Source organism: Microtus pennsylvanicus, chromosome 18 (assembly GCF_037038515.1).
Source record: "Microtus pennsylvanicus isolate mMicPen1 chromosome 18, mMicPen1.hap1, whole genome shotgun sequence".
Classification (NCBI taxonomy): Eukaryota; Metazoa; Chordata; class Mammalia; order Rodentia; family Cricetidae; genus Microtus; species Microtus pennsylvanicus.
In genome coordinates this window covers 25,181,266-25,199,004 of record NC_134596.1, presented here as the reverse complement: position 1 = coordinate 25,199,004, position 17,739 = coordinate 25,181,266, and the positions used below count along the sequence as shown (strand labels likewise).

The 17,739-nt window shown below is 43.9% G+C and overlaps 1 protein-coding gene across 2 annotated transcripts in view; it reads right to left on the bottom strand.

Annotated features, from left to right (window-relative positions):
- The window catches only part of Agbl1 (AGBL carboxypeptidase 1), a 768,202-nt gene that overhangs the window by 602,936 nt on the left and 147,527 nt on the right, over nucleotides 1-17,739 (bottom strand). Inside the window, exons 7-11 of one of the 2 annotated variants that reach the window (XM_075952813.1) lie at nucleotides 17,006-17,214; nucleotides 12,366-12,531; nucleotides 11,367-11,431; nucleotides 1,666-1,782; nucleotides 46-626 (exon numbers count right to left, since the gene is read on the bottom strand). In XM_075952813.1, the coding sequence (XP_075808928.1) occupies nucleotides 46-626; nucleotides 1,666-1,782; nucleotides 11,367-11,431; nucleotides 12,366-12,531; nucleotides 17,006-17,214 (1,138 nt within the window). The remainder of the gene's footprint in view (nucleotides 1-45; nucleotides 627-1,665; nucleotides 1,783-11,366; nucleotides 11,432-12,365; nucleotides 12,532-17,005; nucleotides 17,215-17,739) is intronic. The other variant, XM_075952814.1, reaches the window with a different exon arrangement.

Sequence of the window (17,739 nt, the reverse complement as noted above, 5' to 3'; positions counted from 1 at the left end):
TTTAAAGAGAAAAATCTATGACTTTCGAGTCAGTAACACCCTCACCTCTGTACTCCCCTTTTGCGATCCAGCATGGGCTGAGCAGAGGGAGGTGGACAGTGGCCCCAGAAATCAGGAAAGGCCATCGTCTCAAATCCCACAGCTGATCTGGTCCTCACAGCATTTGCCATGTAAAGATGCGGATCGTGGAAAGGTATGTGCTTGGGATGTATGTGCAGAAGCTTCTCGGCCACCTCACTGATTTCTTCTGACTTAGTGGAGTTGGAAAATGAGGAACGTATCCTTGGGCAGGAAATTGATTCTATGTCCCAAGCAGCCTCTTCTAGGGAAGCTTGGACGTCAGAGGTATCGTGTCCAACAGACACTGTCTCCAAGCCATTTTGTCGTATACTTTGGTTGACATTCGATATAGGTCTTTGTTTTGAGGACAGCTGTATACTGGACTTCCTTGTCTTCACCATGTCCAGAATGGAACTGTGGACTGTGTCTTCTCCTTCTCGTCCCCAGGAGCTGTGATCCCTGTTGAGGCACTGTTGTCTTAGAGTGGTAACATTTGGAATGTGATAGTGATTGGCACATGGGGTGTCTTTGAGGTTCAAATCATCTCCACATTTGGGTTCTAGTTCCTTTAAAGTCAAAGTAGAAAAATGCCTGTATTAATGTTTCCTTCCAGAAAGAGAATACAATTTGACCCCTATGATAGCTGTCTGGACCCAAAGCTAAGTGTAACTCTTGTGATTTAGGGATCTTTCCAAAGAGCCAAGCAAAGGTGAAAAAAAAAAACTTTAAGAATAAATGAATGCCAGAATCACACAAAAGTCATGCTCAGAAGAGAATTTGGATGAGTCTAACATAATTCTATACAGTTTGAAACTTTTTTGCAGCCCCCCCCCCATTCAATTACAGTCTGTGTGAACAGCCTCATTTATAGAGGCTCCAGTGATAGACGAAGGAAAGCCTTCCACTGTGCCCCAGGCAGTGCCTTTGATTTGAAGACAATTCTGTTGGGTTTTTTTTTTTAAGTCTTCACACTGAACTGAATTTTTTTTTCACTGAAACTTTGACCACTGATCATCTTCTTCTTTCTAAAGCAAAATAAGATATATCAAGTCCTCTCTACATGTGCCCCTCTCTGCCCTTTGATGTGGTCAGACTCATAATTTGTTAAAAGCAATAAGAAAATAACAGAGATCAAAAGGCAGGTCCAAGACTCAATATCAGCAACAGCAGAAGCAGCAGCAACTGCACACTGGGTTAGGACCGCCAGATCCAGATTAGATTTTCCTGACCAGAAAATTCCTGGAATCTGGATGGTGACCTTTAACAATCCATCTATGGTGATGACCTTTCCAATTTGGCAGAAAAACACCTAAATTATCCAGAATTTTCATTTGCTTCTTAGTGTGGAGCCAGGGCTCTATGCCCACGCAGCAGGTTATGGTTAGTAATGTGTCATTTCAAGTCAGTTCCAGAGTGTCAGGCCTTAGGACCCTTGAGAATGTTCTGGTCTCACTATCCCTCTTCCTTTTCTATCTCTCTTAGAAGGATCTAGAACTGGTGGTGACGGTGAACAATGTGAGCTTCTGGACACCTCTGTTTGGCTTCTCAGGTCCCGCAAAGATCACACCATACATCATCAAGTACACATCAGCAGCCTGTGCTCACCTCAAAGCTACAGGAGAGCTCAGGACAGAGAGCATCATACTGTGCCAGCTCCTCCTCAGGTCGGTCAAGATCAGGTTTAGAACTCAGTTTGTTCATATCTGTTTCCAAGTCATCATCCTACATAACAAAGAACAGGTCACAGTCAAGACATCTCCCCTGCAGGGTGTCAAGACACAATACATACCTATTTCTTTACCAGGTGAGGCCATGAGTTCTTTATCTTCAGATTATAATACTAGCACAGCCAGGAGAGAATTTGACATACTAGGTTATATTTTTAAACTTAAAGAATGAGGTCATAAACCTTTTTACACCAGGTATGTCAGTATTATACCAGCCATCACCAGAAATAAATAATAAAGCGCACTATAAGGACTTCTTGGTGTTGTTCATAGATAATAGCATCTCTGTTATTACCCTTTTTCACCTGGCTACCTTTGCTGTGTGGGTGTTTCACCTGCACAAACATTCAATGATCGCTTTGTATGAGCAACTGCCTTCCTAGGTACTGAGTCCATGGTGATGGAACAAAGGTCCGTGGTCCTGTGGGACTTGTCTTCTAGTAAGAGAACTGGGACAGAAACAAAGTAAATGGAACACAGTCCTTTCAAATGGTGGCAAGCGTCCTAAAAGCACTGGAGGGTGGAGACAAAATTGGCATCAAGACTAGAGTGTCTGGGTCCAAGGCGTGACTGCAGCTGGAATTTGTGTTGATATCCATGGCCCATGTTACCACCAAGGGCCATTTGAACGTCCATGGACCATTCTACCACCTAAAGCCATGGTGAGGTCCATGGACCATGTGGCCACTGGAGGCCATACTGATCTGAATGGCCATGGCAATGGCCCAGCCTGTGTTGCCTTTGAGGACCAGGTTGAAGACCACAGTCCCACTGCAGCCAACATCTGTGTTGATGTCTGTAGCTCCTGTTGCCATCTAAGGCCAAGTGGATGTCTGTGGTCTATGCTGTAGCCTGAGGCCATGTTGATGTCTGTGGTCGGTGCTGTCTCCCAGCGCCTTGTCAGGGTCGGTGGCCCTATTACAACTAGGGCCATGTTTGTGGTCTGTGCTGTTACCAGAAACCAGGTGGAAGTCCATGACTGTGGGCTTCCTGCTGACTGTGCAGAGCAAGGAAGCTTCTTTGGCCGTGTGATCTATGATTGCTGATGCACAGTTGGGAAAGAGGGACACACAAGACTTCTTTGATCTTCCCTACCCCCCCCAACCTCACCCCACCTCCAACAAGTAACAGCCTAAAAACAGGAAGCCATCAAAGAGAACTCTTAAAATGTGTGTAAGGATGTGGGAGAAAAGTTCTTCACAATAGATGGCTTCCTTCTAGCAGGCGCACAAGAAGGAAAGGACTCAGGTCTATTTGAGGGATAAGCCACCGAGAGCTTAACCAAGCACCAGTAAGAATATAGATAACACGGATTAGACTTGTTTTTTTTGGGGGGGGGGGTTGGCTTTGTTTAGTTTATTTTTGTTATTGTTTTGTCTATAGGGCAGAAGGTGGAGGGGGCAGACACAGAATGACTAGGAAGTGAGTGTGATGGGGTGTGTGATGTGAAATTCCCAAAGAATCAATAAAAATATTATGTTGGAATAAAAAGACTGGAGCGTGGGTAGCCGTTGGGACTCAGCCACCTGAGAAGGCCCAGGAAGGAAGTCACCGTGGCGTACTGAGGTCCAGAAGACACAAAGAGCAGCGAATAAAGAAAGGATTCTTTTGAAAGGAGCTGCTTGAATTTGCTTTCAGAAAGGAGATGCTGGAAGTGTGGAGCCTAAGAGGAAGGTCATAGCAGATGAGGTTTGGGGAGAGGAATACGGCTGGGGTGAGCAGCTTCTGAGGAACAGTCTAGGCGGCTATGCCTGTGTCTCCATGCAAAGTTAGAAGCTCACAAGCACTTCGAGGTCTCTTCATGGAGCAAATTGTATGAGCAATTCTGCTTTTCTTCTAGACTAAAATCCTGTAACAGCTGAACCGGTGATGCTGACTCTACTTTGAATACATTTGTGCTTTTCAAGGGTCGTGGAGTCTTACAAATAAAGTATACCAAGAATGATAACATCCGAACTTGCTTTCTTTCCATATCCTACATCAAATGTCCTTCCTAGAGGACAAATACCTACCACATAGGAACACATCTGGAAAGCTAAGGAAAACCTGCCAGTCCTGAAGGCCTAAATCCAATAAAATGTGGGAAATAGATGCTTGAGGCAGTGGCAAGGAAGAAGATGTAATGTTCCATTCATCTTACATAATTTTCCTACAAACTCGAATCAAAAGAAAAGTAAATCCCCTGGGTTTGGCTTAATGATCCATTTGGGCACCATTCAGGCAGGCCACCATACCCAATACTCTTGTCTCTCTAGGCTGTGTCTGTGTGTGTAGAAACACACATGCACAAATACACATACACAAACACATATACACAACCACACATATACAACTGCACATACATACACAAACACCCAGAGACCCTGTGGTTTGATCTTTGCATCTCCAGGAACCCTCGTCATATCTTATAAGGCTATTTATACTCCTCTAAGGATGGACCTGCTATTGCATCCTCATATTATCCAAGATACTGACAGCTCCTTAATCCAGATAATGTTTTATGACCCTTCCTCCTTAAACTGGAACTCTTGGGCACTGTTTCTGCCCTGCCTCACACTTGCTTGTTCAAATCGTAAGTGCTAATTTGGTCTTTAGTAAGGACAACTCCCAAGTTCACGACAGCGTGAACTCTGACAGTAAAAATCAACACCTTGTTTGTTTTTGTATCATACAACCAACCCCCAGAACTTTGCCTGATGTATATGGATCATGTCCAAGAGAGCACCAGAAAGAAAGAAAGAAAGAAAGAAAGAAAGAAAGAAAGAAAGAAAGAAAGAAAGAAAGAAAGAAAGAAGGAAAGAAACTCAAAAGGGAAGCAAAGTAACATAGGGGGAGGAGAGTGTGAGTATACTGCGTATTCTTCTCTCCCCACAGTTTGCTCAACTCTGTTGCATGCACCAAGAACACACACAGTCAGCATCTTATCTCCATGTGCTATTTCTCTTCCCATGCTGACCTGACAGTATCTAATCAGAGCAGACCTTTCAACTCCTCTGACCTTCTACTCGCAAGATTTTCTTTTAAATATTTTTACTCGGATATAGGTCACATTTGTCTGCAATTTTCAAATAAGAATGCTACAGGATAAAGGCCCAGGTCAACTCTGTGTGTAGAGAAGAAACAGGCCTGGCTCCTTGTCCATGTCCCAGGCAGCAAGTGCTACACTGTTCACCAGGGAAAAGCTAGCTGCTGGAGGACCAGCTCTCCTAGGCTGTGATGTGGGAGTGTCATATATCAATCTGTTGATTTCATTGGCTAAGCAATAAAGAAACTGCTAGGCCCATTGGATAGGCCCACCCTTAGGTGGGTGGAGTAAACAGAACAGAATGCCGGGAGGAAGAGGAAGTGAGGTCAGACTCCACAGCTCTCCTCTCGGGAGCAGAAGAGAGGCCATGCTCCGCTCTCCCAGGCAGGCGCACGCAATGAAGCAAGCCGCCAGGTCAGACATGCTGAATCTTTCCCGGTAAGACCGGTGCTCACAGATTATTAGAGATGGGTTGATTGGGATATCAGAATTAGCCAGTAAGGGCCAGAGCTAAGGGCCAAGCAGTGATGAAAAGAATACAGTGTCTGTGTAATTATTTCGGGGCATAAGCTAGCTGAGCCAGGTGGCTGGGGTCTTGGGGATGCAGCCCTGCCACCGCTCCATATTACTACAAATGACGCCTAGACGTGTGGCTAACTAAACCTACTTAAAAAACCTGAGAAGGCTTAAAAATAAGGAAGAGAGCGTTTAACACAGATTTTTGCTGTTTGTTGGTGGCGTGCTGTAGAGAGATTTCCTGATTCAGCGACAGCAGCAGAAAAAAAGCTGCGTTATTTTAAAGCGCGGCTTCCTGGGGCTTTGCCGCCAGTGCAAACTCTGGCTTTATGTTTGTGTTCCCGCTTGGGATCGGAAGGAGAGTGCTCTGAGACGGTGCGATGACTCAGAGCTTCCCGCCTGCTCCTGGGCAGAAGGCAGAATCAGGCTTAGGCAGGCGGAAGAGCATGGCGGATTCCTGCCGCCATACAGAGACGTGTTTTTAGACTGCACAGTGCTCTGCCTGTCAGATTTGGATGTTACTTGGATGAAAAGAATTTCTGTGCTGCACGCTCAGTCTCAAAATTAAAGTGCTGAGTGCCGCTCCTACCTGGTAGCCCCAAGAGGCTTCCTGACTCAGCTTCAGCTGCAAAACCCTGCAGCTCATTAAGAGGTCCTGCCACGAAACACTTAAACGGTGTTGACGAAAAGCTGAACGCATGCTTTTCGGTTTTCAGCCGTAGCAGGAAAAAAGCTGCACTGTTTAAAAATGCCGGCTTTCTGGGCCATCCTGCCAGGGCAAACTCTGACTGTTTGAGGCAGGAGGGCCGGCTACAGAGAGAGGACTTGAGTGTTGTCTGTTGTAGCTTGCTGGCTGGCAGGGACCTTGAAATGCTATAAACATGGCTACAGCCAGTACCTCAGCCAAGAGGCTGAAAAGCTAAGGAATGGACTGGATCTAGCTGGCAAAGCCACGCCTTTAGTCCTACTGATATTGCTTGGTAAATTAAAGGCTCTTGTGGTCAGAAAAAGAGATATACAGTAAAGAGAGATTCAAAGACAGAGAAAATTTCTGAATGGTTTAAAGTGTGTTAAAAATATATGCAAGCTGAAAGTTGAAGTTCTTAAAGCAAAAAACAAAAAAAAGGAAGAGAGTTGTTGTGTGTACACACCTTTAATCCCAACACTTGGGAGGCAGAGGGAGTTAGACCTCTGTGACTTCAAGGCGTGGTAGCACACGCCTTTAATCCCAGTGCCTAGAAGGCAGAGACAAACAGATCTCTGTGAGTTCAAGGTGTAGTAGTGTACGCCTTTAATCCCAATGCCTGGGAGGCAGAGACAGGCGGATCTCCGAGAGTTCAAAGACAGCCTGGTCTACAGATATACGCTCAAAAAGCAAAAAGTTAACTTAGGAATGTCACAGCTTAGATTCTTAAGCACCTAGTGATTTAAAGGCGCAAATCAAAAGTGCTCCTGGATAGTAAAAAATTGCAGATTCACAATAGGACAGATTCAGACCACTAAATGAGTCACACTGTTGGATGAATGTACGTTGGCTTGGGAGAGAGAAGAAAAAGAATATAGAGAATAAAGTTAATGGTTTAAAAAGAAAAAAGTAAAAGTAAAGTCTTTAAAGAGACAGAGTACAGATAGTTATAGATAAAAATAAAAATAAGCCGCGTAAAGATGGAAAATTCACAGAGAGTCTGGATTATGTACATTGTGTTTTCTTTAAAATTTTTGACTGTGAAGGAGCTAAGTACAGAGAGACATTTCATTATATGGGCTGCCCAGTGGAACCAGAACGGATATCATGAGGGTATGATTTCAGAATTTGGATCTAAGGATATGATACTTTGGAAAAGAGATTCTTCTTTTGTTTTCACAGAGGATGAGACTCTATGGATTTCTTCTATTCCGACTTGGTATGATGGACCACGTCCTCCTGAAGGGTTGCTGTGAACATCTTCAGAAAATTGCTTCGCTCAACTGCCAACTGAGATGACCCTGGCACACAGGTTATACCATGAAAGACCTAATTAACGACGCCCCCATTCAGCAGGAAGCAGTTTGGAGAGAAAAAAACTGCGCCCATGTTCCCAAATATGGTTTATAAACTTTCTTTTTACATTTAAAGGGGGATATGATATAGATATGAATAATTTGTATTAGTATAGATTTTGCTTTATTGATAGAGATTTACGGTCAATTTTGTTATATGTATGAATGTTTCTGATGTAATTTTTACTTGATAACTGTTTTGTTATATGTAATTTTGCTATGTTAAGGTTAAAGCCTTCCTTTTTTTTTTGTTTAAACAGAAAAAGGGGAAGTGATGTGGGAGTGTCATATATCAATCTGTTGATTTCATTGTTTAAGCAATAAAGAAACTGCTAGGCCCATTTGATAGGCCCACCCTTAGGTGGGTGGAGTAAACAGAACAGAATGCCGGGAGGAAGAGGAAGTGAGGTCAGACTCCACAGCTCTCCTCTCGGGAGCAGAAGAGAGGCCATGCTCTGCTCTCCCAGGCAGGCGCACGCAATGAAGCAAGCCGCCAGGTCAGACATGCTGAATCTTTCCCGGTAAGACCGGTGCTCACAGATTATTAGAGATGGGTTGATTGGGATATCAGAATTAGCCAGTAAGGGCCAGAGCTAAGGGCCAAGCAGTGATGAAAAGAATACAGTGTCTGTGTAATTATTTCGGGGCATAAGCTAGCTGAGCCAGGTGGCTGGGGTCTTGGGGATGCAGCCCTGCCACCGCTCCATATTACTACAAGGCTGGGTGTACCCCGAAGTCAAGCCTAATTTCTATGCTACCCCATTGTTCTCCAGCTCAGATTCACACCTGATTCTCATCATCTCCCCAGCCATAGGCTTTGATGAATAGTTTCCAGGCCCTCACCAATTTATCTTCTGCTTCTTTCCCAGCGGGATTTTTATATTTGTTTAGCTTCCACTCCCTCCTAGCTCACCGTCCTCTCCAGAGTAGAGTCAGGGGAAATAGCAGGACTCCCCCTCTAGATAGCTGTGTGGAGTCGGCCGTTGTCATATGCTGTGTCCCCCTGCATCAGATACAAGAGGCAACTGACAGTGCATCCGACATCCAGTTATCAGAGTGCCAGCACGAGGGGAGTAGAAGGTGGCATTGATGAATGACTGCAGCGGCCCAGTATTATTCAAATGATTCCGCCCGTACTCTGTAGGCCTGCGTGGCCAAGCCACAGCAAAGAACCAATTTGCTACTGATGACTTCAGAAATGATTCTATTTATCAGCAAAACCCTGTGAACATCGGACTGTCAATAGCAGTCTTAGCCCAAAGATGGGACGGAGAGATAGCCCCCTAGATGGCTGCCACTGTCGTCAGCAAGGTGAGAGACTGCTCAGACTGAGAACTCCAAAACCTCTTTCTCTCCAGGAAAGGACAGAAGGGGACAGAGGAAGAAAGAGAAGGAAGGAAGGGGCAAGGGGAGAAGGAGAAAAGATGAGAGGGAGGAACTTGTTCCTTTTATGTTTGTAAAATATTTTAAAGTGGTGTGTGTGTGTCTGTGTCTGTGTGTGTGTTCTGCATGTGGGAATATTGGGGGTTGCCTGTGTCTATGGATGCATATGAGGGGATGCATATGTGTCTGTTTATGCCCCTGTGTGTGTGCGCCCGTGCATGTGGGAGGACTGGGGGCTACCTGTGTCTGTGTCTGTGGGTGCATGTGGGGGAATGTATTTGTGTGTGTTTATGCCTCTGTATGTGTGCATGCATGCATGTGTGCACACATGTGAATCTGTGTATGCACAGAGGTCAGAGGACAACTTGGAAAAGATGGTTCTTTCCTTCTGCTATGTGGTTTCTGGGGATTAACTCAGAATATTAAGATCCACAACAATTGCCTTTACCTGCTCAGCTATCTGGCTGGTACAGAAGAGTTTTTAACTTTGAATTTCACCTCTAGAACTCTTTCCTGGATCTTATGCTACAGATGACAAAATTAAGGAACTATAAATGGAGAAACTTATCCAAAACTACATACAGCAGGAGAAGCAGAGACAGAATTATAGAATGATAGACCAACTATCATTTTCTTAGGAGAATGGCTGTCAATTAGGAGTGATTTGGCGTTCCTAGAGATATTTTTGGTTCACGAATGAGTGGCAAAGTGATGGATGTCATGGGTGACTAGTGTGTACTGAACAGGGATGCTGGGAAGCATCCCACAATATGTAGGTGATATAGGTATGAATAATTTGCATTGGTATGGATTCTAAGGTCAATTTTGTTATATGTATATGTATTTCTGATCTTGATTAAGGTATTGTGATTGTGTAGTTCATTTTTAAAATGTAATGTATAATTAGGAAATATAGGTTGTTGATGGATAATCATAAATAATAGTCAAGTTTGTAGTCATGTTACTTAGATTTTCTAGATATATAGAGACATATTTCAGATAGGCATTCTTCACATCTCTCAAAGGCTGCAGAATATGGCATTTAAAATATTTTAATAACTTAGGACTTTTCATGACAATGAGACATGTCTGCTCCTGGCGGCACCAATCTACTTCGAGAGGAAGATGGGCATCCAAGAGGATCCTTATAGAGTTTGATAGCCATTTGGGCAAGAAACTGTTCTTGCCTGGACTGTTGCATAAAATGGACACAGAGAACCCGCAGAGAGAGGACTGCTGAACTTGCCTAAAGGTGAGACGGTCTTTTGGGGTTCATGACTCATGAAAGAGTCTGCGAGACATTCTGCAGGACACAGCAGATAGTGACTGAACTGCCTTTGAAATTTCCTGCTTCATGGAAAAGTCTGCTGGATACTATGGGCCTGAAGGCTGAAGGTGGATGCCCCAACAGTACAGAGGAACTTTGGGTGACTGTCCAGGCAGCGAGATGTCTCTGTCGTTTATTTCTTATTTGCTTAGGTAATATTATATCCTTCTGGAGTCTTTGATGGAGTTGAAGAATGGTTAGTTATAGTTATAGTTTTCCTTAGTTATGATAAAAGATAAAATAGATATAAATATTATAACTGTAATTCTTGCTTAATATCTGTTTTGTTATATGTAATCTTACTATGTTAAAGTGACAACCTTTCTTTTTTGTTTAAACAGAAAAAAGGGAAATGATGGGGGAGAGTCTTCTGTTTTGTGTTAATTTCATTGGTTAAATAAAGAGACTGCCTTGGCCCTTTAATAGGACATAAAATTAGGTAGGTGGAGTAAACAGAACAGAATGCTGGGAGAAAGAAGCTGAGTCAAGGCAGTCTCTTTATTTAACCAATGAAATTAACACAAAACAGAAGAATCTCCCCAATCATGTAGGAGAGCCCCTTAAAATAAGAAATATCCAGTCAGCATTCAAGCAATAGCAAAGCTTAAAACACCTATCACAAAAAAGCAGACTATGTACTATGTTCTTCAGATTGAATAACAGTCACACCCATTCATTCTGGTATTGTGGATACCATTTTTACTGGCAAATTGAGTCATTGAAACAAAGAATATGTGGTTCAAAGACTATCAAATGGTTACTATGTGAACTTTGATTTAAAAAGAAAAGATTACTGACCTCCCTTTTGTGGAACATTGTGTGATAGGGAGCAAGGAGCATCACTTCTTTGGGAACTGAGCTGTACCCATTGTAAGGCAAGGAAGACTAATTCATATAGCCGTGAATGGGGATGCACAGGCCTACATCCCTGTGCAGAATGGACAGGGGATATGAAAACTGATTTATGAGGACTCATGAGGTCTAGCAGAATGTTTCCTAAAACATCTTTCTATGCGATTACAAAATACACCAACCCTAAGCATGAGTCCATCGGGCTCATCCTGATAGGATATTTGGATCATAATCAATAGATATGATTCTACAGAGAGACTATATGCCAGACACAGCAAGATAAAAATGGCTTCCGCAAAACCCAACAGCAGTATCTGTGCCTTCGAGACATCACTATCATTGGAGTGGCATAGCTTAGTACGCACAGGAAGTGATATATTTACTTTTGCACAGTGTCAGTACGGATAGTCTCCCAAGCAAGGGCTGGTTCACCTACTTCTTTCACAGCCTCCACGTCGGAGTCTTTATCCATCTCCTCCTCACCATCATCTTCAAAGTCTTCTAAGTGGAAAATGAGACAAAAGAATGAGGATGCCGCCCCTGGTCTGGCATTGACTCTCTCACACATGGTGGCTTGCATCTCTGGCAAATAAGGGACCCATTACAAAGCCAACCCACTGCATCCCAGCACACTCAGACGCTCACTGATTTCCATGCATGCTGTGCAAATGAGCTCATGGGAGCAGAGTGTCATGATGCCTAGACTGTTGTTCCATGAAAAAATGCAAAAATAATAATTTGGTCAGAAATGACACGCAAATGAGGCTGCGATTATCCTCCCACTCAATTTGGAGTGTTGATGCAACTGTGGCTGTCTTAAAGTTTATAGATCACATGCACACTAAACTCATTGTAATTTAGATAGCGCCTCTATTATGTCCCTAATTATAAAATAGAGGAATTAATTTCAGAATTATCCACTAATTTTATCAAGTATCAGCTGTCACGTGACAAAATATTCCAACTGGGGGAAACCTGTTCCTAGAACGAAGGTGAGTGCAAACAGCATTAGCATCTTTTCCGGGAGATCACATCATCCACACTTTCTAATAGTCTAAATGATGTATTCTGGGGCTTTACATGGTGAAAGTTTTATTTCAGTTTTGTTGCAGAGACAAATTAATTCCACCAGTAGACAGCACAGTGAAGGGATTGGGTCACAAAATTGCAAAAAGATTGTTTTTCTTAATTAGATGAGACGACTGTGCGGGCATTCGGTAGCCACCAGGCAAAGCGACGGCACCTAGTAATGAGGGACAAAGAGAGTAAGCACAATGCTTGTTCTCCCTGCTCAGGAAAAAGTCTACCCCTTCATACGCGTCTCTAATGAGCTTCTTAGAAGATCATGGTGGACCTGTTCAACAACCGCTCGGCATCGTTCCCCATCCCTCTGGCATGCTGGAAGATGCAAACACTCCTCCGAAAGCTCCCTTACCATCAGTTAGAGCTTGTGGCGGCTCTGAGCTGGGGCTCCCGGGAGCTGAGAAGGTGTAGGCACTACTGGCTGTGAGCAGGGGAAGCAGACTCTCGGGGTAGCATTGCCTGAGGATCTGAAGCGCCACGGAGATCACAGGTTCCACGCTCTTGTTGTCCAGGCAGGCCTGAACAGAGAGAATATTATACCAGACAGTGTGCACAGCCCTCATGCTGGGACATTATTTCAGATGACGAAATACACAGAGTTTAAGTGGACAGGTGACAGTCTTACTGTAGAAGGTTTAGTCGTTTGAACATGCTAAGGGAGAATGATATCTAACCGGAATCTGCATTCTTTCATTTCAAGATTTCTGCTCAGATGGAGTTGGAAAGAATTTAGTCTGAAAGTAGGCTTGAACGTATTTCAAGGGAGGCTGTATCTGAGGCAAGCCCTTATCTGGGATGCCTGAGGAAAGAGGAGTGACATATTCCTTCAGGCACCCCGAGTCACTGTAAATTATTGCGTAAGGAAGGGATGAGTGACGGCTGAAATGATGGAAGTCTTGCTTTTGTCTTTCTGCTATTATCTGAACAGGAAGATATAAAGGAAAAAGGATAAAATATGAAATCATCAGGAAAGTCTAAGTAAGTCCCATGTGCCTAAATTAGCGCACTTGTTGGAATATCAAAGCCCAGTGCGCAGATCCTGCTCGGTACCCACCCAAAGCAAAGCAAACTTGGATTTGCAGATGTAATATTTTGATGGTGACAGAACATGACAATACCTTCCTTTGCAGACACTGTGGGGAAAAAAATGTAAGAACAAGTTTACTAAATTGAGACAGAGTCAGTGTAGCTTGCTAACTCTTTGGCCAAAACACGTCCTCTTCTCTAGAAACCTGGAAAATGTGTTGTGCGCTGAACTTGGTGCAGAATATGTCCATGATGAGCCTCCAGTCTGAGAGGGTTAAAAGGGCCCAGAAAGTTCTGAAACCAAGACATGATAGTAGGTACTGAGCATCTGCCCCAAGGCCTGGGCTAAGGTGCTGTCCTACTGTGGGATCCACATTGCAGGCAGCTCATGAAAGTAAAGGGAGAAAACTCCATGAAAATGTAGCTGGGAAAAGGGCTCCACTAGTACAGTGCTTGCCGTGCAAGCTTGAGGCTCTTAGATAGCAAGGACCCACATTAGAAAAGCAGACAGCACAAGAAAGCACACCTATGATCCCAGCACTGAAGAGGGAGAGATATAAGGACTCAAAGACTTTAATGGACATACAACTGAGCCAAATCAGTGGGCCCCAGGCTCTGTGAAAGACCCTGCCTCAAAAACTATGGTGGAAAGGAAATAAAGACATTAGATGTCAAGCTCTGACTTACTCTCTCCCTCTCCCTCTCTTTATCTCTCCCTCTCCATCCCTCCCTCTCCCTCTGCCCCCACACACACATACACACGCACACATATGCACACACAAACATGCACCAGAATTAGCAACGAGGGCTTTGGATACTGTTCAGAGTTGGAGCACTTGCCTAGAATATGTAAAGCCTGCATTCAATCCACAGCCACCCCTGCACACCCAAAAAGCAGACTGCAAAATAAAAGCAAGTCAACTCTCAAAACAGAAATGTCTTAATGCAATCAAGAATGCCCCCTTTTCCTTTAGTGTGCTCAAATGGTACCAATCAAGTGTCTCTGCGGACACAGCAGGAAATACTCCCTGTGGAAAATGAATTAGTTGAAGACAGTTCAGCCCTTTGGCCTGGTCAGATGGCCTCAAGTGTTTGTTGTAAAGTTATTAGTATTGGAAAAAGGGAAAATGGAGTGTGGGAGAGAAAGAAGAAAGGTAAAGTAGATGCAGATTGGAGACGATGAGCTTCAGCCTTAGGGAAAATGGAACTAAGACCAAGCCAAGAACATCAAAGATGCCAGCATTCTGGAGCCCAGCTCTGTCTGTAATTGCCATTGACATGGCCACTGATGGTGATTGATGGCCGCTGCTATTTTGCTTTGTGTGAGATGGTCCAGGTGAGAGCCAAATAGAAGCGAGCTCCTGCATCCTAAAAGTGTGGCTCATGCCATGAACCGAAAGAAGGGTATCAGGCAGGGTTATTAAAACGTACAGCAAGCAGGGCATTAACAATAATGTCATATTGGGTGCCTCTTCTTTTCAGAGGGACATGTTTATGAGTTTTAAAATTGATTATTGATTCCAAGGAAATAAAAACTCCTAGATTCACTTATTACCATGTCCCTTGTTTAAAGTCATGCGCTAGGCAGGAGGGCAATGTCAGAAGATATGATTAGGTTAAGAAGTGAACTCAATGTGCTGGAGAGACGGCTCAGTGATGAAGAGCACTGGCTGTTCTTCCTAGAGGTCCTGAGTTCAAGTCCCAGCAACTGCCGTGGCTCACAACTATCTATAGTGGGATCTGTTGCCCTCTTCTGGAATAAAGGCATGCATGAACGTAGGGCACCCATACACATAAAATAAATCTTTTGAAAACTCTTAGTTAAAAAGTCATTATAAGAGAAAATATTGTTTAAAAAGCTGAAAGCCATGTAGAGGCATCAGTAAATCTGAGGAATTCAACCCCTAGGCGTTTCGCCCACAAATTGTGCATGTTTCCAAGCGACAGGCTTAGTGCATCATGGCCAATTTATTCAGCATTGTTCCAGGACCCCTCCTGAGATACGTTTTCACATAATACCAATCAGAGATTGCAGCATGGGTCGGATCAACCTCACTATAAAATGCAGATGCTGCTTTCACTCACAATAAGCTTCCTTTTACAATAGTGACTGGAGGCTGGAAGCTTGCTGTTTGCTTACTAGAAGGATCGAAGACACTCTTGACCTGTAAGGAACTCCCTTTAAAGCCCTGAGTGCGTGTTTGCGGCCCTGGCACACCTGGGCTCCATTTGGTGTGATATTTTTTTTTCACTATGTCCTTCTATGCAATATACAACTGTAAAGTCACTGTCTGCTTCCCCAATTGTCCTTTCGGAGATTTTTAGTACAGGACAGAAAAACAGTCAGTAATATGGAGGGCAGAACTAGGCAAGCATGCCAGCCATAATGGGGGTGCCTTGTTATCAGCAGTCGAGAGGGGAAAGTCACAGGGACTGGGTGAGATTAGAGACTTGGAGGATCACGAGCCTACAGAGTACAAGGAAGCTTGGGAAAACTGAAAGCGCTGCTTGATCCAGAAAAGCAGAGTGTAAAATGTAGCTATTTCATGACTGAGAAGCTCCGAACTCAGTAATGACAGAGAAAAACCCAGAGGTGATAGCAGACAGAAAATTAGATATTGGTTTCAGCACAGTATTGTGGTAGTGTTTAGAGGGAGGGGATGCTATTTTTAAAAGGGATAGGGAAAGTCTAGCGACGCTATGGTGGGAGAGCGGCACTCTCATTGGCTGCTTCATTACCTCTGCTTGTGCTCAGGGAGAGTAAATTTGGAAGCTTTCCAGAGAGGAGCAATGAGCACCAGCGACTGACAACTAGGAAAACAACAGGGACCGTGACGCATAGGAAAACGAGCAGAGATGGATATTTGGGATATTCGTATCACTAGCAGGGATGGCACTGAAATCGGACCTAGTCAAGTGCAGCTAAGGAGTGTGTGTGCCTTGGGCTGAAACCAGAATAAACTTGGACAATCCACCCCACCTGGTGAACCTAAGTGCCAGTTAAGGAAGGACGCTATTCCCTTTGCTGGAATGTTCTTCCCATTGAACTTGGTTTGATGAGCTGTCCAATAATTTAGGCTTGGGTGCCATCTACTCAGAAAGGACTTAATGTCCCTAGAAAATCTTCTCCATCCACCTATAAAAGTTTGTCTTACTTTTACTGGTCTCACAGACCACTGCCAAACCTTTCTCATTGGGTGTTTTGTTTATCTAATGCCTGTCTCCTGTTAGGACCTATGCCCCATAAGATGAGAAGTCTCCTTTGCCATAGTCCCCAGAGATTCCCGGTATTATTTAGTCCAATGACTGCTCACATTCAAAAGAAGAAAATAAACTATTAAAATATGAACCCATGAACCACATGAACTTACCTAGGGCACAAAAGAATCTAAACATTTTAATTCTATTTTTTTTTTTGCGTATATGTTTCTTTTATTTCTTTTGTTGTTGTTTTTGTTTTTCCAGGACAGGGTTCCTCTTTGTAGCCCTGGCTGTCCTGGAACTCACTCTGTAGAGCAGGCTTGGCCTCCAACTCAGAGATCTGCCAGTCTCTGCCTCCTCATTGCTAAGATTAAAGGTATGTGACACACCATGTCCAGCTATGTTTCTTAAAGCAAAGGGGGGAATTGATGGTTTGAAAGGGCAGATGATAGCTACTAAGCTTCACGGCTTTAGGCTGGGATCTGTCATTCCAGAGCCCATACAACACTTAACCACTGTTCTGTGTGCCATCTCTAGCAGTGTGCTGATAAGAAACACACGAAGATTGATTGAACACATACTGATCGAATGACTGAATGAAAATGCGAATGAGTGAATGAGTATGGATTTTAATTCATGGCACCTGCCATATTGAAACAAGCGCCATCTTGAAGTCGTTCTAGCTTCCCCTGCTCTGTTCAAGACAATTTCCAAGCTTCAGCCTGCAAGTCATCCACCAGCTTAGGAAATCCCCATGCTGGATACCTGTGCAATGCTGAAGAGAGTCTCCAAGCCTTGGGCTGCCAGGAAGGCCTCCCTGCCAGACCGGAGGGTGACAATGTGCCTCAGACAGAGCAGGAGCCCGTGGCGGATCAGCACGTAGGTGTTGGTCACGTCGTGGCTGTGCCAGTCCTGGTGCAGCCTGAGTAAGCTGGTGACATAGCCTCTGTTCACTGCCCTGCGGCTGTTTGACTCTGGAGAAAAAGGGAAAAGGTCATGTCAGTCACGGCTCTCCAGGACAGAGCTGCCTAAGAATGCCACAGTGTGTCTGCCACATAAGACTTATAATGGCAATAATTTAAAAAACTGGCAGGTGTTATTTTAACCAAATGATCGAAAACAACATTGCTGGTAATGGAACATGGGCTTGTAACCTGCCCTCTTGTTCGGATGACGTGGGAAGAAGACAGCAGTACTTCTATAGTGTCCCTGCCAAAATACATGACCTTAATCTTAGCATTGGGAAAGTCAGCAAACTCGTAGTGAGGTAAATGCTGGAAGACACGTAACCTAGATTGTTCACAAATGTCAAGATCATAAAAGGAAGAAGAAAAAAGACTTGGCATGGGGACAGAAAGAGATAAGAATACATGATGCCTAGAACAGCATATAATTATAATTCAGATAATGGGCCAGGAAAAAAATTATCTCACTAGAAAAAGCACCAGTGAAGCTCAGGTTAAAGTGTGAGTACGGTTTGTAGATCTCCTTGTACCGTG